Source organism: Mus caroli, unplaced genomic scaffold (assembly GCF_978045245.1).
Source record: "Mus caroli unplaced genomic scaffold, Mus_caroli_1 scaffold_3, whole genome shotgun sequence".
Lineage (NCBI taxonomy): Eukaryota > Metazoa > Chordata > Mammalia > Rodentia > Muridae > Mus > Mus caroli.
Window position 1 is genome coordinate 6,014,820 of NW_028227258.1, and position 23,954 is coordinate 6,038,773.

Consider the following 23,954-nt stretch of genomic DNA (forward strand, 5'->3'; position numbering starts at 1 on the left):
TGGCAAGGTCGGGAGCAGGGCGCAGGCGCCGAGGGCCCTTAGGTCCCTCCCTCTTCGGGCCCAGGTCAAGACCCGAGACCCTCCCTCATCTAGCCCCGCCTCCCAGGCCACACCCCTTGAAACGGCAATGGCCACGCCTAAGGTCTTCTGCTTGGACCAGTCATTTCCCTGTCTCTCAGCCCTCTCATTTCCCTGTCTCTCAAAAAAAAAAAAAAAAAAAAAAAAAAAGTCAGTTTGAGAGCTCAGACCTCATCTGTGTGAAAAGGGACTCCCTAGGCCACGCCCCCGAGGTCTGCAGACTTTGACCCGCACGCCCCCGCCCCCCGAGAGTCTAAGGCCCGCCCCTCTCCGCCCTCCAAGCCACGCCCCCTGTGGGCGGGATCCCCGTCCGTTTTGCTTGCTGCCCAGAGGTGGTCGGAGGCAGCAGATCGAGGAGTCATCATGGCAGCTGCGTTCCGCAGAGGCTGCAGGGTGAGCGGGTTGACCGGGTGGTATCGGGAGGGTCCGCCCTGCGCGGCCTGGAGGAAGGCGGGAGCCTACGGGCGTCCCCCCGCGCTGCCTGCCGCCCTCCCTCACTGTTCTCCGGGCTCTGACCCCTGCAGGCGTGGCCCTGCGGACCTGCTTCATTCTGAGTCAATGGGCTCAGCCACTTCTCTCCAGTCACCCTCGCTTCTTGAAGGGAACCCGGTGTCAGAACCCTGCTGTGGCAGAGGCGATCACTTCCAGAAAACTTTGACTGTAGTCCCACCCCAGGAAGGCATCAGTGTGTGGTTCTGTAGCCACGGGCGTGAACAGGCGTTAGGATCCAAACAGGTTGATCCTGGGTGTGCACGGAACACAGGCACAACACGAAGGAAAGGGAAGTGGGCCGCTCCACTTGCACCAACGGTTAGGACGCCTGTGGTTTTGTGATGTACAGGCACCCTTCCAAAAAACAAAAGGGAGACGAGCCTACCGAAGAATTTTCATGAAGCTTGTTTTCTAAATGTTGTACCCTGCAGAATTTTGTCTTCTAAGCTGTTTTAACCACTAGTTTGTTATATTAGCGATGTGTTCGTACAAACCTCCATTTATACCACCTAAAACTGGACTGAAGTTGCCTCTGGTCCCGAAAGCTGTAGTTTTAGAATTTACAACACCATTACTATACAACTCAACAGGTTCTGAAAGCAGAAATTGAAGGGTGTTAAAGTTATTTTTTATTCTGACAACAGAACTACAGGTTTCTTGGTGCCTCCAAGGACAAGAGAGGGAAAGTCTAACACCATAACAAAACAGAAAATGCATTCCTTTATCCTATTTTTCACACCGGGATAAAACCAAGAGTCAAATTTCTAAGTAATTCGTTAGTTATGCTGTAGTTGCGAGCTTGAAGACTAAAGTTAGTAGTGTTCCCATATTGGAATTCCTTGGTTTTGGCAAAGAGCCAGAAATAATAAACGCAGTTCTCTTCTGACTTTAGAGTTTCAGAGCGTCGTCGTATTGTATTTACCTTTTCTTTATATTGGGTCTCATTTTGTAGTCCATGGTGGTGAGGCACTCACAGCTTCACCTCTGCCTTCAAGCCTGGCTGTCTTATTTTAATAATCTCCAGTTATCCCCTAGGATTAGTGAGCCTGATTTTCAGGTGTAAATACAAATTGTGTGTTTGGAACTGTTCCCAGACGGGTGTTTGCAAAACTTAAACTCTTATGTGGCAATGCTAAGTTTTTAACCCTGTTCTGTTTTTTTATTGTTTCTAAGCTGTCTACACACAGACACGTGCACACTCACATACACAGACAGGTGTGTTCACACACACAGACCTGCACATCCTCTCTGCACAAGCAATGAGCAGGCTCGTGTGTTAAGCTACTCTAATTGAATGACTAATGTCAGTATATAAGGAGCCCAGTAATGGGCCCTCCACTTATAAAGTTTTATAAAATGCAGCTGACCAGTTTTGTAGAGTGGTGATCTTCGTTTAATCTCGGAAGTAGAGGCAGAAGAATTGAGATCCCAAGGCTAGCCTGGATTCCACGGTGGGCTTGGGGGGGCTATCCTGAACTACTTCAAAAGAACTTGTCCTAACAGAAACACAACCCAAATTATTAGGGCCTGGCGTGGTGGTACAAGCCTTTAACCCTGTATTTATGAGGTAGAGTTAGGGAGCTCTCTGGGAGTTCAAGGCCAGCCTCGTGTACAAAGTAAATTTCCAAGTCAGCCACAGCTACGTACTGAGACCTGTCTCAAAAATTAAAACAAACACCAGCACCAAAAACTGCACTTGGACACACACATACACACACACACACACACACACACACACGGAAGGAGGGAGGGAAGGAGGGAGGGAGGGAGAGAGAGAGAGAGAGAGAGAGAGAATGACTGAGTAACTTACATTTTTTTTTCTCATTTAATATTTACTACTCTTGCGGAGGGCCCAAGTTGGCTTCTCAACACTGATGTTAGGTGGCTCAGAACTATATGTAACTAACTCCAGGGAATCTTGTGCTCTCACCACACATAAAGACACACAAATGAAAAAATATAAAATTGAATAACATTTCCTTTATGGTTAGGCATCCCTCTAGCTTGTAATTGATGTTGGAGTTATAATTTATTTAGTACTGACTTTAAAAACGTAGCTCTTGAATAAAAACATAGCCATACAGATGCTGTGCTTGCTCTGGGGTCTGTATGACAATACTCATTTGTGTGCGGATGTGTCTGTGTGGAACTCTCAGTACAGGCAGCAAGGTGGAAGCCAGAAGACGATGGTGGGAGTGAGTTATCTCTCCCCACCACGTGGGTTCCAGAGCTCAGGCTCCGGTCACCGGTCTATACAGTGAGGACCTCAGTGGCCTAGCCAGTGTTCTTGCATTTGGTTGATATTTAGGTTATCAGGTTTACTTACTATATCTATTTTTTTTTTTGCAGGTCCTAAGAAGTGTTTCTCATTTTGAGTGTCGAACACAACACACGAAAGCAGCTCACAAGCAGGAGCCCGGATTAGGGTTTAGTTTTGGTATGTGTCCCTCTCTTTGACTTGAAGATCTGCCTGGGCTGTGTCTGTAACATGATGTCTGTTGATGAGTGGAGCAGACACCGCCCACAGTTGGCTCCCGGTAACTCACGTCTGCTGTACTTGCATTGCCTTCTTCTGTATGCTCTCCCAAACACTCAAGTGTTCTCAGGCCGCCTCTATGGTGTCCTTTCTCTCTTTTCCCAAATGGTAGCCCAAATAAATGAATATATATGAATTGTCTTCAACTTACAGGTAACAGTAACATACTTCCTTTGTCTTTGGAGACAGTCTTCACTATAGAGCTTTGGTTGGCTGGAGCTCTACGTAGAGGGATAGGCAGGCCTGCCTCTCCCTCCGTAGATAGTACAGAGATTAAAGGTGTGAGCAACCACACCCACTGGCTCAACAAATATTTCTCTAAATACTAATCGGTTCAGTGGTGTAACAGTTTTTTTTAAATGGCCTGATTTATCTGAGCTGCGGTTTGAGGCTGTTATACGGCGTCCTCCGCCCTGAGACCAGGTGGTAATGTGGTTCTGGAGGGAAAGAGCTAGATAAATGTGAAGTAAATCCTGGTGTATGGTGTCCTTCACCCCTAAAGGGTTTTTACTTGAAGTTGTTACCCTGCCTCTAGCTAGGAAACCATTTTCTCTGTTCCCTTGGTCTCTGAAAAGTTCCAAGGCTGAGCTGGTTAACCTGCACGGGGTCCTAGGTGGCTGAACACTTCTAGGTTTATTGACTTTATTCGAGTATACTTGAGTGAAAATACATACTTTTACACACACACTCACACACACACACACACACAACTGGAATTAAAGACTTTCCATATGTCATGAGCATAGCAAGTTGAATTAGTGGGCGTGTGAGAGTAGCAGCCTTTACTCTGACTGTTATCTATTCTCAGCTTTTTACATGTAAATTCCTACTTACTTGTGGGCAGTTCTGGGAATCTGACAAGCCTCTGAGTGCCAGAGGGCGAGGCAGGTAGAGGAATTCGGGAGGGAGTTTGTGAGCTTGGACTAAAGTGCAGGTAATGAGAGGGAAGGTGGAGGAGCGCACCTTTGACCCCAGCACTTGAGACAGAGGCAGGTGGATCTCTTGAGTTCCGAGGGCAGGCTGATCTACAGAGCAAGTTCCTGGCCAGCCAGGGCTACACAGAGAAGCAGAGGACTGACTGGTTCTGATGGATGAAGTAGGTATAACGTGTGCAATAGGCTATCATGAAGATTACTGAGTTGATGAAAGCAGGTTGCCAACAAATAATAACATGGTCGACGCCTTCCCTTCCGACTTTGGTCTCATCTGTGAGCTTGATGGGAATTATCTCCAGTCTTTGAAGTGAAGCAATCCAGAAAACCCCAGCGGCTCCGAGCCCCAGGCTCCTTGACTGCTGCTGTCATCACCGCGAGAGCGAGCCTCGGGGAGCCACCTCCTCTCTCTGCCTGGTCTCTTGTTTTTGTCTTCCTGGTTTTTGGTTTGTTTGTTTGTTTGTTTTGTTTTTGTTTGTTTGTTTGTACTTAGTAGTGATAAACCATAGAAACCAGTGTCCCAGTCCCCTTAAAGGAAGACTGCTTTGCATGGCATCTGGCTGTGTGGATGACTGACGGAAGTACACAGCATTCAGCCATTCCTTAGCTTAACCATGTCTTAACCATGAGAGACTTGATCGGTCTTTTACACTTTGCCTCTCAGCCCCATACAAATGAGAACTGTAGTCATTTTTTTTTCTTTTTTTAAAGACAGGATCTTACTGTGTATCCCTATCTGGCCTGGAACTCACCATGTACACCAAGCTGGCCTTGAACCTACAGAGATCCTCCTGCCTTTGTGGTCTGAGTGCTGGGTATAAGGGTGTATGCCGCCTCACCTGGCTTGTTCTTCTAAGCTTTGGCTTTTACTCTGATTGCCTGAAATACCCAGTGCCACCTTTAACCCTCCCTGCCCTGCCGTGTGTGGAGGGTGGAATGGGGGACCTCCCTCTCACAGGCTAAACAGGAAAGTGCTCCACCTGTGAGCCACATTTCAGCTTCATTTATCATATCAGTGCAACCACGTTGAAACACCAGGTAGCACAGCTCCAAAAACGCAGTTAGCCATTCACACTTACCCCAGGGGTCCAGGCAGCGGAGTCGGCTCATTCATTTTACAATAACTAGTTTTATTTTGTGTAAACCCATTGTTTTAATACTGCCTGTTGCTAATACAGAGGGTTCGATGTGTCTGTTAATATTTTGGGGAGACTTCTCATTGCTTTTACCATTTTATTTGTGGGAACTTATATTCTTAACTTTATTGGGGGCTTAAAAGAAGAGTGAAATTTAAATCATGGTGTTGACGATCTTCCGTAAGTCCCTGAAACAAGTTTTAATTGCTGTATGCTGGCCGAGTACGTACGTCTTGTGTCTTTAGACTGCTACCTGAGGTCTGAAGCTTACCTCTTGATAGATAAGAACCTCTGCAGAACAGCTTCATGGACCTTGTCTCTTCAACTCAATGTTGATGAACTCTTTTTGATGTTCTCAAAATAATGTTCCCTTAGAGTTGACGGAACAGCAGAAAGAGTTTCAAGCAACTGCCCGGAAGTTTGCCAGAGAGGAGATTCTCCCCGTCGCCCCAGAATATGACAAAAGCGGAGAGGTGGGTATCGGGTTGCTGGGGAAGTGGTCTTGCATCGCCAGGAGATTGTGTAACCAGCCTGCCTAGACTCAGGTGTGCTGTAACTGTTGTTTTTCCTTTCAGTACCCATTCCCTCTCATCAAAAGAGCCTGGGAACTTGGCTTGATCAACGCACACATTCCAGAAAGTTGTGGTAAGCCTCCTACATGTTTGGTCCAAAAATTACAAAAATGAAAACGCCCATTTCTCTAAAATGTTGTTGCCGGTCAGAGGCTTTCTGCCTTTGTTTCCCTATCGGCAACATAGAACTTGCCTGCTCGGAGGAGCCTGGTCTTCACTCAGCACAGAGCATAGGCATCTCCCTGTCTAGATGGTTTTGAGTTTATTCAGTTGTTCTTCATATTATAACGCTCTACGTACACTCTGACGCTGTAGGTGGTCTTGGCCTGGGAACGTTCGATGCTTGTTTAATTACCGAAGAGTTGGCGTATGGGTGTACAGGAGTGCAAACTGCTATTGAAGCAAATTCTTTGGGGGTAAGTCACTAAGACAATCACTTACCATGGGGCTGGTGAAATGGCTCAGTGGGTAAAGGCGCCCCATGGTCTGAGTTCCACCTCTGGGGCCCGTGTGATGGAAGGAGACTACGGACTCCCCCAAGGTGTCATCTGGCCTCCAGAAGAGAGCTGTAACTCGTGCACACATACATAGACATATACATGTGTGCATATGTACAAAATAAGTAGAATTACCATTTAAAAAATGCTACCCGCTTACCTGGGCTGTTAATGAGACACCGACTGTGAAGCTGGGTTAATCTCTGTAAGAACTATAAGGAAGACTGGCTTGCCGGCCTGGAGTTGTGATTGTATAGCTTGATCACTGTGGTTCAGTTGTCTCCCATACTGGCCGTTCTGGGTGTCCTTGTGAGGAAACTGTACTCTTTGGCTACAGCTCCCTGAGGCAGCTCGGAAGCCATCCCCTCGGCCTGCTGCTCAGTTACTACGCTGAAATGTACTGAGCAGTGTCTAGGAGGCCTGCTCGTCGTGCAGACCGTGTCACATATCCTAAGTTTAATCTGTGATCTCCTTACTGTCGACTATGCTTGTGTATCACTAACCAGCCCCACCCACCTTTAACTTAAGGAGAATTCTCGTTTATATGAGTCTGTGTCTTCTTGCTCGTTTGGTTCAGAGCAAATGCCAGTAAACTTAAGTTTACTTCTTTATGGGAGGCAGGTAGTTCTTTCTTATCCGTAGAACTGTGTTTTCTGAATCTACGTAACTAATTTAAATATCTTGACATCTTAATGTTAATCTCCCTTGGTAGCAAATGCCTGTGATTATTGCTGGAAATGATCAACAAAAAAAGAAGTATTTGGGGAGGATGACCGAGCAGCCAATGATGTGTGTGAGTATGTTCGTCCATATTTCCCTGTGAACGGACCAGGAGCGCTGGCTCTGCCATTCGGTCTGCATGTGTTTATTGGACCGCATGCCCCGAGGCAGAAGTCGGCAGACCCAGACTTACCTGGACTGTCCAGCGGGTGTCTTAACAATCCCTGCTCATTTCCACAAGGGAGAGTCCCCTTGTTTCTGGATTCCAAGATGGTGTTGAGCTCATCCTGTTGCTGGCTTTCAGGAAGTGATGTCTGCTGAACAGAGCAGCCGGCCCATCCTTCTGCAGCTCCGGATGGGAGCAGTTGTCTGGGTGTTTGCAGCCCAGGCTATTCTTCAACTCAAACTGCTTCATTTGTCACTTAAAATGTTTCTCTGGCTAGGCAGGGTGGTGCACCGCTTTAATCCCAGCACTTGGGAGCCTGGATCTGTCCTCACATCTCTGTGCTGTGACTCTCCACTCTGTCTTTAGGGTCTCAGGTATCTGACTAGCTTTGAACTCACAGGGTAGCCAAGGTGACCTTGAGCTCTTATTCCTCCCGCTCCCACCTTCCTATTGCTGGGATCACAGATGTGTGCTACCACGCATAACTCAGTTTATAGAATGTCCAGGTACGTGGTGCCTGGGACTGAATCAGGCCCTCGTGCATGCTAGGCTATGCCCCCAACCCTATGCTGTGTTTCATCTTCATCACATGCAGAGAACACTCCTGCAGACGATACATGGCTACAGAATATCCTTCATTATTGAGGTCTAACTTACACATCATCTCATAGAAACTGGCTTCTCAAGTCCTGGTGTTTAGCACCCACACTTCATATGGTTACCCTGTACCCAGTGAAAATCTCAAGGTGGGCTTCCTTTCAGCTCTGGTTTTCCATCTGGCTTATAGACTACTACATAATGGGTATTCAATGAACATTCAAATACATCAACATAGCAAGCTCAATTTAATGAATTTGTTTATTCAATTCCTAATATTTTCTGTAGTTTATTGATATGCTGTGTCTAGTTTTGAATTAAGTTAAAATGTTTTAAAATAGTACTTTTTTTTTAACATTTCAGCAGTTTATTTGGTTTTCTAAGAACATTGTAATTCTAGATATTCATTTATCCTTACTGCCTTCAAAGACAAAATGCCAGGCTGGAGCATAGCTCACTGGTAGAACCCTATTTAGCATACTTAAGAACCTGGGTTCTGCCGGGCATGGTGGCACACACCTTTAATCCCAGCACTTGAGAGGCAGAGGCAGGCAGATTTCTGAGTTCGAGGCCAGGCTGGTCTACAAAGTGAGTTCCAGGACAGCCAGGGCTATGCAGAGAAACCCTGTCTTGAAAAAAAAAAACAAAAACAAAAAAAAGAGAACCTGGGTTCTATTCTGGAACCTCAAAACAAACAAGCAAAATAACACTATTGCCAGATATTCACAATTTAATAATTAACATTTAATTTTTTTCTTGTGTACGGATATCCAAGGCCTATTGTGTGACAGAGCCCTCCGCAGGCTCTGATGTGGCGGGCATTAAGACCAAAGCCGAGAAGAAGGGTGACGAATATGTTATCAACGGCCAGAAGATGTGGATAACCAACGGGGGAAAGGCCAACTGGTAGGCCTCTTCATTACTGTACCTTGTACTCTCCCTTCTTTTATTATTAAGCCTTCTCAGTTAAAACAACCTATAGTTTTAAAACTGGGAGGTCCATAGGAGATTATAAATAACTCGGTGACTCATGAACTATTTTAAGCCCTTGAGCTATTTCTTCCAGATTAATTTAAGAAGTCTAAAGTGTAAAGCGCAGTAAAAATAGCTAATCTCACTGACTCTGTCAGGCGGGCTCAGTCCCAGTGCACAGTCTGCTAACCCTCGCTTGAAGGAAAGCAGAAAGCTTCAGTAGGGAGGCGTTCTGGTTCTCAGCAGGCTTGTGGTTCTAGGGAATGAACCTGGAGCTCTGTATACCAGGGAGCACTGTGCTATGACGCCCATCCCCTGTAGAGGCATTCTTACTGGACCGTGGGGCTGGCATGTAACTCAGTGCTACAGTGCTTCAGAGCATGCACTGTATGCAAACCCAGAGTCCTGGGTTTGACCCCCAGTACCATATAAACATTTTTAAAAAGCGGACCATCCGTGGTGATATCCACTTCTACTTCCAGTACTTGGAGCAAAGGTGAAGGATCAGGAAGTTCAAGGTCATTTTCAGCTACATAGCAAGTTCAACCCAGCCTGGGCTACGTGAGACCATCTCAAAAAAGGAGACAAAAACATCAGCCTATACCAAAAGAGGGTAGTATTTGAGTATTTGATGTTAGTAAAATCTAAAGCTTCCAAGTGTGTAGATCTAAACAATAATGTAATGTTCCATTAAACATCAAACGTACAGACTTTTAAGAAAACTATTTTACCATTTGTTAAAAAAAAAAGAAAGTTTAACAAACAACTGTAAGTTTGGTGGGAAAGCAATGTGGGGTGCACCTCGGTGGTGATTTCAGGCTGAGAGCCCACAAGTACAGGGCTGGCCAAGATGAGCGCAGCCAAGGCGAGGATAGTCCAGGAGCTGCTACTGATCTGTTACAGGACAAGCCTTTGGAACATGCCTAGGTACATTTTGTCTGCATCAATTTTGAATAAACTTGGAACTTATTTTTGAAATAATGTTTCATGGAAAGAAGAGCAGAGCTGGGTGTGGTGGCACATGCCTCGATCCCCAGAGCTTGGGAAACAGGTAGGGATATCTAAACTTAAATGTCAGTATAGGCGACACTGAGAGACCCAAAGGTAGATAAATGATAGATTGTCAGACAGACATACAGACTGATAGATAACAGGTGGATTGATGGACAGACAGGTAATACATGAAAGACAGACAGACCCTCTTGACCTTTTGACTAAGATTAAATGGAACAGGCTTGCATGGTTATTTCAGGAAGGCAGCTTAGAATTAATGAATGAAAGTTAGAAAAATGTAAATAAACCCTAGCTCATTCTAAGGACAGTCTTCCCAATAATAGGGCCCATATGTGTTGTCGTGGAAAAATAGTGTTTTTTAAGTCATTAATATAAAAGTGCATGACAAAGACTTCTTAGAAGTGGTCTGTGGGATGTCGTAGTTACTGCTGCATGGCTGTGAGGAGACACCACGACCCAGGTGGCTCTTAGGAAAGAAAGCATTTAAGTGGAGGCTTGCTTATAGTTCTAGAGAGTGAGTCTATGACCATCAGGATGGGAAGCAGCCAAGAATGGAGCAGTAGCCGAGTGCTTTATGTCTTGATCCTCAGGCAGGCAGGCAGGCAGACAGACAGACAGACTGGACCTGGCGTGGGCTTTTGAAACCTTAAAGCCCATTCCCAGTGACACACTTTCTCCAGCAAGGCCAACCACCAATAAGGACACACCTTCTAATACTTCTCAAACAGTTCTACACCCTAGTGGCTAAGCAGTCAGACATATAAGCCTGTGGGGCCATTCTCATTCAAACTGCCATAGGAGATTAGGGTAGCAATGTTCCCACCTGGAAAACAAATCTTGTTTGTTTGTTTGTTTTGGGGCACAATTTCATTCAGTAGCTCAGGCTGATCTTAAAATCACTGTGGAGCATGGGTTGGCCTCAAACTCATGATGGTCCTCCTGCCTTAGCCTCCCAAATGCTGGGGTCACCTGTGCACTGTGGAAAAGCCTCCCACCTTGGTGGACTTCGAGGCTCAGAAATCGATCCCTCACCCATGCACAGACGTAAAGGCTGGGAACAGGAATAACAGGGTCATTTAGTAGATTCACGTCAGCCAGGAATGAGGAAATAGAGAAGCCATTAAAAATGAACAAGCTAAGAGAAATATAATAATTTAAGTTAATATCACGTTTTGAGAACTGGCTATAATTCTTCCCAGGAAAGACAGGTCCAGTGACTCATGAGATTAGAAAATAATTTTTTGATTTTTCCTATTACCAAATAAAAGCATAGTCAATGATAAACTGATAAATTATTTTTGGGGTTTTTTTTGTTTGTTTGTTTTTTGGTTTTTGGGTGTTTTTTTTTTTTTTTTTTTTTTGCCTTAACATAAATTCATTGCTTAAGGAAGGATAAAACACTCGGTCGGTCGGTCGGTCACTCTCTCTCTCTCTCTCTCTCTCTATGCTAAAGCTGACAGTATGGCTCACCATGGACTCTACCTCTAAGCCATGTGGCTTTTCACTTTTTGTAAAGATTCTTAAAAAACCAATCTGTATCAGGATATATGGGAAACTATTTTGGATATGGAGGTTCAAACAAGAACTTGTTTTCTTTTTTTTTTTCCTCCCTCATGCTTCACTTCTTCTAGATCTTTTGGGGAAATGTCTTTCTGTGGGAAAATCAGTAAATATCCTTACTAATTCAGGTGTGTACTGGCTGTGCTGCATGGGGAGGGGGGCAGCCCTCAGAGCAGTGGAGAGCCTGTCTGTGTGCATCTTGCAGATTGCTGGTCCTATGAGACATAGACTGGTCCAGAGAGGAGCATTCCAGTTCCCCCACTCACACATACTTTACTTTCATACTCTCTTTGCAGAAGGAACTTTTACTGATAACTCATATTCCCCCCCTCCCCCAAACTCAAATACCACCTTAGTGGGGAGAGAGATGGATGAATTAGTCTGTCCACACAGGAAAATTGGCATTTGTGCAAGCTTTGAGACCCAACTGATTCTCCATGTCCTCGTCTGTTAAGTAGGGATGGTAATACCAGGGTGGGGTCGGTAGTTGAGATAGTAGTTAAGGAGTATTGTTCGTCATCCTTATTGCCACCCTTGTGTGTTTGTGTGCTTTAGGTATTTCTTGTTGGCGCGTTCTAACCCAGATCCTAAAGTACCCGCTAGTAAAGCCTTTACTGGATTCATTGTGGAAGCTGACACCCCGGGAATACATATTGGAAAAAAGGTAAACAGCATGTTTCTTCCAGTTGACCTCCATAAGTACAATTCCAACTGTAAACGTCAAGGTTCTTACCTGTTTCCTTCGATGAAAATACTTCTAAGTTGGAACAAAAGTCTGGTTGTGTCTTGATGATATGGGGACATAGTTTACATGTCACTGAAAAATCTTTCAAGTCATTTTGAAAGATGGGCCCTTTGTGCAGAACACCTTCATGACAGCTGTAGATGTGGGCATAGCCAGGCTCCGCCCTCCTCCCCAGAGGACCTGCACAGGCCTTATTTAGGGCAGGCAAGGCCCTGTGACGTGGGTGGATGACTCACAGTCCCACAGCAACAACAGGTCATCTGTAACTTGAAAGCATGTGACGATGTCAATCAATGTCAGCTGGGGGCTGGGAGAGTGTCAGATATGGGCAGTGGTGTATAGGAACACCCAATCCCAAGGCCCACAGGAGGTCTCAAAGGTGACACAATAGAGGACAGAAATGGCATGAGTTGTCCTGTCGAGAGCTCACAAGCCAGACTTGGGATTACGACACAGACTGAAATGCTTTTTCGAAGTGGAGTTCGCAGCGAGAACTCTGAGGGATGAAGGATGTCTGCAACTATGGCATAGGAGGCTTTGTGGGAACCAAACCAGATCTGAAGATTACTTGAACAAATTATCTTCTTACCCCATGTGGGAAGGTTTGAATTAGCTGGTCGGATGTTGGAGTTGGTCTCCCTTAGGCTAAACTGGAAGAACACATTTTAACTGAGACATAATATAAAACAGGTTTCTAAGGCAACCTTCGGTTTATAGGATCTTCTGTTGTGTCCAGATCTCTTTAGAAATGCGTTGCTTGACTATGTGAAATGTATATAACTTCTGCTGGGCATGGTAGTGCCATGTCCCTTCAATCCCAGTACTGCAGAGGCCGAGGCAGGAGGATCACAAATTCTAGCCCAGTGTCAACAGCATACTGAGACTCTGTCTCAAAAAAGGGACAAGGACGGGACTTGTCTTTTAGGTTGTGGAAGTTAAAGTCTGGACTTTACGTGCTGTTTACTCTATCCTGTGCTGACTACAGAAACCAAGGCCCAAATATGTGATTTATTGATAGCCACAAAGGTAGAGGCTAACCTGAGAGCAGTGATCTTGCGCCCTTTACTAACAGACTTGGAGGATTTTTGCCTGCGACATTTCTGACTGCTGTATTACTCTATATTTTAAGGAGAAGATATTGAAGGCTGACTGCGATTTACAAATAGACGACTAAGCCCATGTATACACAGAACATGAGTACTGTGGGTCATCACACTTGTCCCCAGAGATCGGCCTTGGCCTGTGTATGTAGCGGATCATGCTCTCCCCCATAAGGGCTGGTTTCTGGCCAAGCCTGACTGTCTCTGGTAACTGGAAGGAACCTCAGGGCAGTAGCAAACTGGTGTGACAACTGATGTCTCAATGTTCCTAATCTCATGCTCACTTAGGAAAACTGAATCAATATTTATAACTGAATGCACACTATGTGTGAGTAGGTAGTGAGAAATACTACCCCTGGGGATTTACTTTCTTGTATAGATTATTTCTAGCATAGATTATCAGCTACTTAGCCTCCTAAAAAAATACTCTTTTAAACAAATGGCCATTTGCATGTCTGAGAGATTCACATTATCAGACCTGTTTGTGCTGCTCTTCGCTTCTCGCTCCCTCTCTGTCCTCTCACCCTCCCCGCTCTCTCGCCACGTGCTCATGGCTGGCCTCTTACTCTCTACTCCTCTTCTCTGCCCTCTCTCTGCCTTTCTGTCTCTACTGCCCTCTCAACTCCCCTCCCCATGCCCTAAATAAACTCTATTCTATACTTAAAAAAATGTTTTGTGTCCTAGAAATGTGCTCTGACATAGATCTAAGAAGCTTTTTAGTTTCTGTGGTTTTAGTTTATTTGATTAACAAAGTCTAGTCATGTAGAACTTTAAGTTAGTGCTGTTTTCAGTTTGTGAAATACCGTTTTAGATTGGGGCTGGCACATATTTCTAGAAAGATCCAGATTAGAAACCTGTGAGGCTTTGCAGCCACGGGATCTCTTATACAGCTTGGCCCTGCCGTTGTAGCTGCGGAGGATGGGCAGAGACAGGAGTGTTTGGATTCTATGGAAGCTCAACTCACAGGGCAGGCACTACAGGCCGTGCCTTAGGAAATGCAAAAGGCACAAAGGAAGGATTGACAGCAGCAGTGCTGTAACTCCTAAGTGTTTCTTTTTCCGACCTTCTCTCTAGGAACTAAACATGGGCCAGCGATGCTCTGACACCAGAGGAATTGCTTTCGAAGACGTCAGAGTGCCTAAGGAAAATGTGTTAATCGGTGAAGGAGCAGGTTTCAAGATCGCAATGGGCGCTTTTGATAGAACCAGACCTCCAGTAAGCCGATCACCCTGTGGGACCTTTGTGGTTTTCAGCGACTAGGTTTATTTTAACATTGTATGTGTGTGTCATTTTAAATGTCTACCTTATTTTAGTAATGGTGGAGAGGAGATTGTTGCTTGTCCTGTGTGTAGTTCATCTTTCACTGCTCAGTATAGAAACTAATTTAGCAGACTCTAGAATATTCTTTGCTAGAACTCCAGAGAGTTCACCCTTGTGTTGATCATTCCTGTTGATTGTGGATTGCTGTGTATTCTGCTGCTCACTTAGCCTGGGTCCGTGGAAGGCTCCCCAGTTAAACAGCAATGACCTCACTAGGCTGTGAGCCTCAGTCTCACAGTTAGCTGATTGATTGATTGATTGGCTGATTGACAATGGGGATAAACTCAGGCTCTAGTGAAAGCCAAACATGCCCTCTGTATTCCCAGCCTTGCCGTTACCTGTAATTTAAAAATAAACCCAAGTATGCCCCTCCCCGCCCCAGTGACACCACTTCCTGTCTGTGTGTACTCCTTCACTGGAATCAAGCCATAAGCTGTGTGGCTTGATGACAATGTGAATTTTTGCTTCACATGATGCTCATCATGTTCTAGGTCGCAGCTGGCGCTGTCGGGCTAGCCCAGAGAGCTCTGGACGAAGCCACGAAGTATGCCCTGGATAGGAAGACATTTGGAAAGCTGCTGGTGGAGGTAATCTCCCTCCCTCCCTCCTTCCCTATCGCTCTCCCTCTGTGTGTGTGTGTGTGTGTTTTCATGGGTGAATGCGCATATTGCACATCTGTGTGCAGACCAGAGGACCACCCTGGTGTCCTGCTGCTCTTAGCAGTTTGGTTTGGTTTTGTTGATGCATCTTCTCCCACTGGCCTTGGGCTTGCACTTAGGTTAGGTGAGCTCAAGGCATCTGCCTGTCCCTGCCTCCCTGGTGCTGGGATTCCTGGCACAAGGCTCAGCATCCAACTTTTTCACATGGGTTCTGGGGCACTGAACTCCGGTCCTCACGCTTGTGTGACAAGCCTTTTCCTGACAGCCCTCTACACAGCTCTTGAGGTGACCTTAGCACTATGCTTCCTTTGTTGACATGCGTCTAAATATTTAGAAGTTACTGCTAAAGAACAACATAGTCTTCTCTATTTTGTGGGGAAGAAGATTCTAAGCTATCATCACTGTTGCCTGTGAGAGCAGAGTTCCTTTTGGCTATGTCGCTCACAGTTGATCACTCTGTAAATTGTTAAGAAGAAGAATATAAGTATTACGTGCCGTCTATACAACTGATATTCTGCTATAGGTCTTAGTGTGTGTCCTCAGTAAATATGTTTTTGGTAGGCCAGGCTGAGGTCCACCCGTCCCTGCCTCCTGAGTGCTGGGATGATGTGCGCCCCATCAGAACACGGGCACCGTTCAGCCTGGCTTCATGACTATCCCTGTGGGTCGTCAGAGACGTCACTTCTTTCTGCCTCAGCTCCCGCTTCAGTAAAGTGGGGTGGTGGGAGATGACTCCCTGTCTGGATCCATCTGATGCCATGGCTCTGGGCTTTCCTCTGCACAGAGCTCCATGCCTGTGCAGGGGTCTTGTCAGTGTCCGGCCGTCCTCTCTGACTTGATTCTCCCCACATATGCCCCACATATGCTCTTTCATCTCTTTCTTTCTTTCTTCTTCTTCTTTTTTTTTTTTAAAGATCTATTTATTATTTATATGTAAGTACACTGTAGCTGTCTTCAGACACACCAGTAGAGGGCATCCGATGTCATTACGGGTGGTTTCATTACGGGTGGTTGTGAGCCACCATGTGGTTGCTGGGGTTTGAACTCAGGACCTTCAGAAGAGCAGTCAGTGTTCTTAACTGCTGAGACATCTCTCCATCACCACCACCCCCTCCCCTTTTTTTAAGCCATTTATTTTATGTATGTGAGCACACTGTTGCTATCTTCAGAAACACCAGAAGAGGGCATCCGATCCCATTACAGATGGTTGTGAGCTACCATGTGGTTGCTGGGAATTGAACTCAGGACCTCTGGAAGAGCAGTCAGTGCCCTTAACCACTGAGCCATCTCTCCAGCCCCCTTTCATCTCTTTCAAATCCCTCTAACTTCCCCCTTGATATCAACAAAGCATCTCCCTTTATTCTAATGGAGGGAGCCTCCAGCTCACACTTAACCTCCCGGCATTACCTCGTACATGGTGTGTTGATGGCGGGCTCCTTACTCTCTCACCGCAAGCTGTTCCACCTGAGATAGAGTTGAATCACTCATTTATAGATTCTGTCCTTTGTACGGAAAAGAGGCTCTGCAGTTTCTACTCTCGGGAACATTTACTTTGGAGATAAGTTATTCATCATAGAACAAACACTTAACCGAGGATACAGGGCAAAGATTTAAGTCCCCAAATGAAACCTATAAGGTGGAGTTACCACAGTCAAAGGAGAGGGTACTGCGTGTTGAACATGTCACAGAGAGCAACTCTTCTTATGAGTCACGTGCAGCAATCAATAAAACCACCTACTTTGGACCCATATTTTTTAAAAACGCTATCCCTGGGGCTGGAAAGACAGCTCAGCCAGTTAAGAGCACTGGCTGCTCCTCTAGGGCACCCGGGTTCAGTTCCTTCCCAGAACCCACATGGCAGCTCACAACTGTCAGTAGTAACTCCAATCCCAGGGAACATCACACCCGGCAAGCATGTGGTGCTTATGTCTGTGCGTGCAGCCCGAACACCCATACACATAAAATAAATAAATCTTAGGGAAAAAAGATAGCACTAAGCTAGGACCTGTGTCACATCTACCCTTCGCTTCAGCATTACGCAGAAATACGCAAAATATTAACGACCCACGGAAGAGGGATGGAGTCTGAGCAACTACAAAAGCTCAGAGAGCCGGGCGGTGGTGGCACACACCTTTAATCCCAGCACTTGGGAGGCAGAGGTAGGTGGATTTCTGAGTTCGAGGCCAGCCGGTCTACAAAGTGAGTTCCAGGACAGCCAGGCCTACACAGAGAAACCCTGTCTCGAAAAACCAAAAAAAAAAAAAAAAGCTCAGAGAATTCTTCATGCATTGATACAGCTGTGTACGATTTACTGACCAGAAAAGCAGAATGAAAAACTATCAGCCTGGGCGGCATTTGCATTCCAGTGTGTACACTGCCTCTGCAAAGAAAACACAGACGATACCATTGCTTACCTGCTGGGAGGGGGCTGGGTGGGTGAGCAGTAGGCAGGGATGACTGAAAGGAGGGGAAATGTTTACCAAGAATCCTTTTACTTTTGGAACGTTTACTTGGCGGATATTCTGTCTATTCAAAAATTAGACTCTAGCCAGACATAGTGGTCCATGCTTTTAATCCCAGCACTCAGGATGCCAGTGCAGGTGACCCCGTGTTTAGACCAGCCTGGTCTACATAGCAAGTTCCAGGACAACCAGGGCTACATAAAGAGACCTTGTATGGAAAATAATAATAATAATTGATCTAGAGAGGTGACTCAGTGGTTAAGAGCATGTGATGCTCTTGCAGAGGCCCTGGGCTCTTACCACCACCCACATGGCCGCTCACAACCTTCTGTAACTCCAGTTGCAGCAGCTCTGACGCCCTCTCTGTCCTGTGAGGGCACTGCATGCACATGGTGTACTTAAATACATAGAAGTAAAACAACACATAAAATAAATAAATCTTTGAAATTAATCCCAAGTCTGAAGTCACAACACTCAGCAGGCTGAAACAGGAAGAGTTTTAGGCAGCGTACGCTATATAACAAAGTCCTTTAAAACAAACAAACAACTGGGCAGTGGTGGCGCATGCCTTTAATCCCAGCACTTGGGAGGCAGAGCCAGGCAGATTTCTGAGTTCCAGGCCAGCCTGGTCTACAGAGTGAGTTCCAGGGCAGCCAAGGCTACACAGAGAAATCCTGTCTCAAAAAACAAAGCAAAAAAAAAAAAAAATTCCAAAAGAGAAAAAAATAATTTGAATCAATTTGTGATATTGAAACAGATGACAGAATAATTAATGGGGAACTTGGCCAATCTGGCTAGGGTCTTTAGAGCTCTGAATGTTCGGGCCTACTGCCCTCATCTTACAGTTAGGGGAAGCCGGGTATAACTTTTCTGCAAGCCTACAACTAGTGCAAAACAAAAGAGTTTTAAGGGAAAAAATTACAATTTTTTTTGAGATGCCCTTTAACCATTTCCTCCTTAATTCTAGCACCAAGGAGTTTCATTTCTGCTCGCAGAAATGGCGATGAAAGTTGAGCTCGCTAGGCTCAGTTACCAGAGAGCAGCCTGGGAGGTTGACTCCGGCCGCCGGAACACTTACTATGCCTCAATTGCAAAGGCCTTTGCTGGAGACATTGCCAATCAGCTAGCCACTGACGCCGTGCAGATTTTCGGAGGCTATGGATTCAACACAGAGTACCCTGTGGAGAAGCTGATGAGGGACGCCAAGATCTATCAGGTGAGCCCTAAGGGTTTGTTTCTGAGGGCACAGGATACTCACAAATGACAGCAGTAGGTATCAAACAACTGCTAATGACATTTGGACCAGCAAAATGGCTCAGAGGGTAGAGGCACGTGCTACCTACCGCCCTGACAACCTGAGTTGGATCCACAGGGTAGAAGAAGAGAACTGACTCCTAACCGTTGACTTGTTAGTTCTGTATGAATGTAAAAACAGTTAGATAGACTAAGTAATAGTTATAGATTGGTGTAAGTCAGGCTTTATAGTCAACACATAAAAGTAATGCTATTAAGTGTAGCTGCTAAGAGGGAAAGGGTTACACCAGTAGATGGCACAGGCATGGATCACCCGTCTAATGCTGCCTTTGAGTCTTCAAATTTTTTTAACAAATTACAGGCTACATTTTTTTTTGCCTCTGAAAATTCTATATGCTTGTCTTGTCTTTTTATATGACATCTCTCTCTTTTTTTAAAGATCTATTTATTTTTATATCTATGAGTACTTGAGTACTGTATCTGCATGTATACTTGCATGTCAGAAGAGGGCATCAGATCACATTAGTTAGATGGTTCTGAGCCACCGTGTGGGCTGGGAATTGAACTCAGGACCTCTGGAAGAGCAGCCAGTGCCCTTAACCACTGAGCCATCTCTCCAGCCCGACTTCTCTTAATTAAGTGAAACTTTATTTATTTATTTTTTTGGACTGTAGTCAAAAGCCATGTGTCTTTGAGAACTAATACTTGACTCTGAAATTAAGTTGGCAATTAGAAAAAATTAGGGTAACTTCATAAAAAAGATAGAAATATGCATGTTCTCCATTGTGAGTTATAGTCTGTGCTTCTTAATGCCCCATCTTCTTCTGCATACCCCTAGCAAACTTTCATACAACAGAAAGCCTTGTGTCCTCAGCCCTACAGAAGAAAAGCCCCGTAACTATAACATTATCAACACTAGAACAAAACACCCAGGGAAGGAGTTACAGAGACAAAGTTCGTAGCTGTGATGAAAGGATGGACCATTTAGAGACTGCTGTATCCAGGGATCCGTCCCATAATCAGCTTCTAAACGCTGACACCATTGCATACACTAGCAAGATTTTGCTGAAAGGACCCAAATATAGCTGTCTCTTGTGAGACGATGCCGGGGCCTAGCAAACACAGGAGTGGATGTTCACAGTCAGCTATTGGATGTATCACAGGGCTCCCAATGGAGAAGCTAGAGAAAGTACCCAAGGAGCTAAAGGGATCTGCAACCCTATTGTTGGAACAACATGATGTACTAACCAGAACCCCGGAGCTCTTGTCTCTAGCTGCATATGTATCGAAAGATGGCCTAGTCGGCCATCAATGGAACGAGAGGCCCATTGGACTTGCAAACTTTATATGCCCCAATATAGGGGAATGCCAGGGCCAAAAGAATGGGAATGGGTGGGTAGGGAAGTGGGGGGCGCTATGGGGGACTTTTGGGATAGCATTGGAAATGTAATTGAGGAAAATATGTAATAAAAATATTAAAAATCAAAAAAAAAAACATTATCAACACTAAAGATTATGGGGCTGGAGAGACAGCTCAGCAGTTAAGAGCACTGGCAGCTCTTACAGAGGACCTGGGCTTGATTTTTCAGCACCCACATGGGGGCTCATAACCGCCTGTAACAACAGTTCCATGATATCTGAGGCCCACAAGCACCAGACGTTCGTGTGGTACACATCCATACATGTAGGCAAAACACTCACATACATAAAATAAAAATAAGTCATTCAGAATTTTGTCTCCACAATTCTCTGCCTCTACAGGCAAGTCTATTCAAGCACAGGAAAACTGAACACTGCAGTTCGTATTCTAGCTGTCTTACTCAGGGTTTCTATTCCTGCACAAAACATTATGACCAAGAAGCAAGTTGGGGAGGAAAGGGTTTATTCAGCTTACATTTCCACATTGCTGTTCATCACCAAAGGAAGTCAGGACTAGAACTAAGCAGGTCAGGAAACAGGAGCTGATGCAGAGGCCATGGAGGGATGTTACTTACTGGATTGCTTCTCCTGGCTTGCTCAGCCTGCTCTCTTATAGAACCTAGGACTCCCAGCTCGGGGATTGCACCATCCACAATGGACTGGGCCCTCTCCCCCATTGATCATTAATTGAGAAAATGCTGGATCTCATGGAGGCATTTCCTCACCTGAAGCTCCTGTCTCTGTGATAACTCCAGCCTGTGTCAAGTTGACCCACAAAACCAGCTAGTACACTAGCCAAGTCACCAGTCTTCCTAGGGCTCTTTTGCCTCTCCTAAAGCCTGTATCTGTTCCTGCCAACCACTTGACTTTCCCTTACCACCCAACAGTGAATGAATGCACGAGACACCAAGGTTAGAAGTGTGGAATGGGAAAGATGGTGGATTACCAGGGACTAAAGCCCAAAGCCTCCAGTATGTTTAACAGTAAGAACAGAATGACTCAAGGGCACAGCCAGGAATAGCTGAGAAAAACTAGATAATACTCTGGAGATGCTAGACCGCCCAAACATTTCGAAATGGAAATGTTATTTTCTTTGATGTTTTAAGCCTGCCTTCTAATTTTGCAAAATAATTTTTTTCTTTTTTTTGGTTTTTCGAGACAGGGTTTCTCTGTGTAGCAAAATAATTTTTTAAACTTTAAACTGTTCAAATAAAATAACATTTTGCTGGCTAGGGATGGTGCACTCAGGAATCAGAGACAGGCAGATCTCTGAGTTTGAGGCTGGCCTGATCTACAGAACAAATTCCAGGAGAGCCAGGGCTTCACAAAGAGAAAATCTGTCTTGAAGAAACAAACAAACAAAGAAATAATTTATATGTATACATATGTATTATATATAATTAAATTTACATTAAATCATACACAATATATTATTTATACTTAATATATAACATATTATATGACTGTATTAATATAATATATCACACTATTATATCTTATATAATTTATATAATTTATATGGTACATGATATGCATATGTACAATATATTATATATAATATATTAATGTTATGTTATATATACAGTAAAAATATTGTATTTTAGAATATACTAACATGTTATATTAGTATGATATATATTACTAGTGTGTAATGCTATATATTAATGTTTATTTATTGATTGTTATTACTTATAATGCTATACATACTACTTATAGTAGTATGTGTAGTATTAATATTATATAGTACGTAATTATATATCATATATTCATTATATATAAAATAACATTTCAATTTGGTGCTACAGTAGAGCTGAGACATCAAATGAATCCAGATGTTTAAACTCCATTGTGTTTATCTTTCAGATTTATGAAGGTACTGCACAAATTCAGAGGCTGATCATAGCTCGTGAGCACATTGAAAAGTATAAAAATTAACAGAAATTACTATTGAACGATGCATCACCCTCGTATAACTAAGCTCCAAGCACTGTTGCTGCTTCAGGGGAAAAGGGCTTTATTGTCTTCCCAAGGAAATGAGATAAAAGACAAGTGTGTGGCTCTGTACAGCGGATTCCGATGGCAGAGGTGCCTCTCTTCAGTTCTATGGTGACCCTTTCTAGATAGGTTTGGCCTTTGGACAATGATTGGTTCTTAGCCCTGAATTGTGTTAGTTTGCTCTTTGATCACTTAAAATGGAAAAACACCCTGGACTTTTAATATTCATTCAAGTGACAGAAAAGGCGGCTTGTCAAGGAAGAACTTATGATTCTAACATAAACACTGAGAAATGTGGTAGATTGGACCCGTCAGACTGTGACATAGCAGCATCTCTGTGCTGAACTGTTAATTTTATAATTTTGATTATATTTGCTTTGTTTTGCACAAAAGAGCAAAAAGTTTATATTCATATTCTCCCATTATAAAACTAAAAATTTTCTGGGAATCTTAGTACTGAACCAGAATTTTATTTGTCTTGTTTAAAATAATTCAATAAAGCTAACCTTAACTTATTTTTCTATGACTCTCCAGGTTTGTACAAACCCTTGGGCTGCTGTACCCAGTTGTGTTTTACACTGAGATATGTAATGCTACACACATGCAAGGCAAAACATTGGTGCACATAAAATAGAAATAAATCTTAAGTGCCATTGGGGCCAGGGTGTCACTTGGTGGTAGTGTCTGTGCTCTGCATGGTTAACGCCTTGGGTTTGATACCTAGCATGCATCCCCTTATCTGGTAGCATTACATAGCTTAGCTTGAGCTGTCACATTAAAATACCTAGGAATGCGTGCTGTATCAGAAACAGAAATGTACTTCCCTCGGTGCTTCGAGCTGTAATTCCAAGATCAGCCTTTGGGCTGCTGTCTCCTAGTATCCTCCTCAGACAGAAAGGACCAGGCAGGTGTTGGCCTCTTCAGTGAGGGCACTCACCACCCTCATCAGGGCTCCAGGACAATTAGGTAGAACCTCTGGGTTCTACCTCCAACAAGCACGATGGGATTAGATGTAAATGTCTGAGTTAAGGACAAACTCCAGCACGCAGTTTATAAAATGATCTGGTGAAACAACACCAGAAAGCCATTGCCACATTGTTTTGTTTTGTCTTGTTTCTGTTTCTTCTTTTTTACTTTTTGAGACAAAATTTCCCTATGTGACCCTGCATGACCTGGAACTCACTAAGTAGACCAGACTAGCCTCAAACTCACAGACATTCACCAGCCTGATTCCTAAGTGCTACAATTAAAGGTGTGCACCACCACAGCTGGCCTGTTTTTTGGATGTTTAAAGATAGATCTGAGCGAGCAACTCCTGTAAGAACGTTTTCCCCTTTTAAATCGTAGCTTCCTCAGAAGAGTAATTATTTTTTCTGAGACATAGAGTCTCACCGTGTAGCCCAGGCAACCCTCAAACTTTGTGCCCTTCTTGTGAGCTAGGATAATATGCAGGCACCAGCACACTTGGCTTAGAAGTTAACACTGAATAGGAGGAACAGCAATATGAACTAACCAGTACCCCCAGAGCTCGTGTCTCTAGCTGCATATGTAGCAGAAGATGGCCTAGTTGGCCATCATTGGGAGAAGAAGCCCTTGGTCTTGCAAAGATTATATGCTGCAATATAGGGGAATACCAGGGCCAGGAAGAGGGAGTGAGTGGGTTGGAGAGCAGGGTGGGGGGGAGGGTATAAGGGACTTTTGAGATAGCATTTGAATTATAAATGAAGA

At 44.4% G+C, this 23,954-nt stretch overlaps 1 protein-coding gene and 1 non-coding gene across 2 annotated transcripts; one reads left to right on the forward strand and one right to left on the reverse strand.

Annotated features, from left to right (window-relative positions):
• Positions 1–349: 349 nt before the first annotated feature.
• Acadm (acyl-CoA dehydrogenase medium chain) lies at positions 350–22,741 on the forward strand. Its single transcript, XM_021158408.2, has 12 exons — positions 350–471; positions 2,920–3,007; positions 5,550–5,647; positions 5,750–5,819; positions 6,062–6,162; positions 6,956–7,036; positions 8,502–8,632; positions 11,828–11,936; positions 14,192–14,332; positions 14,929–15,024; positions 18,526–18,774; positions 22,095–22,741. Exons 1-12 carry the CDS (start codon positions 442–444, stop codon positions 22,164–22,166), a joined length of 1,266 nt encoding a protein of 421 aa, XP_021014067.1. The 5' UTR covers positions 350–441; the 3' UTR covers positions 22,167–22,741.
• On the reverse strand, positions 4,520–4,640 carry LOC115030717 (small nucleolar RNA SNORA15). The gene has a single exon (XR_003836315.1). It is a non-coding gene; the product is annotated as a small nucleolar RNA SNORA15 (small nucleolar RNA).
• Positions 22,742–23,954: the final 1,213 nt, after the last annotated feature.

Excerpts from the sequence above, each read along its gene's own strand:
- Acadm (XM_021158408.2), top strand. The coding sequence starts at position 442 with ATGGCAGCTGCGTTCCGCAGAGGCTGCAGG. Across the intron at positions 5,648-5,749 it reads AATATGACAAAAGCGGAGAG|TACCCATTCCCTCTCATCAA; the intron begins GTGGGTATCGGG and ends TTTTCCTTTCAG. Across the intron at positions 14,333-14,928 it reads TTGATAGAACCAGACCTCCA|GTCGCAGCTGGCGCTGTCGG; the intron begins GTAAGCCGATCA and ends ATCATGTTCTAG.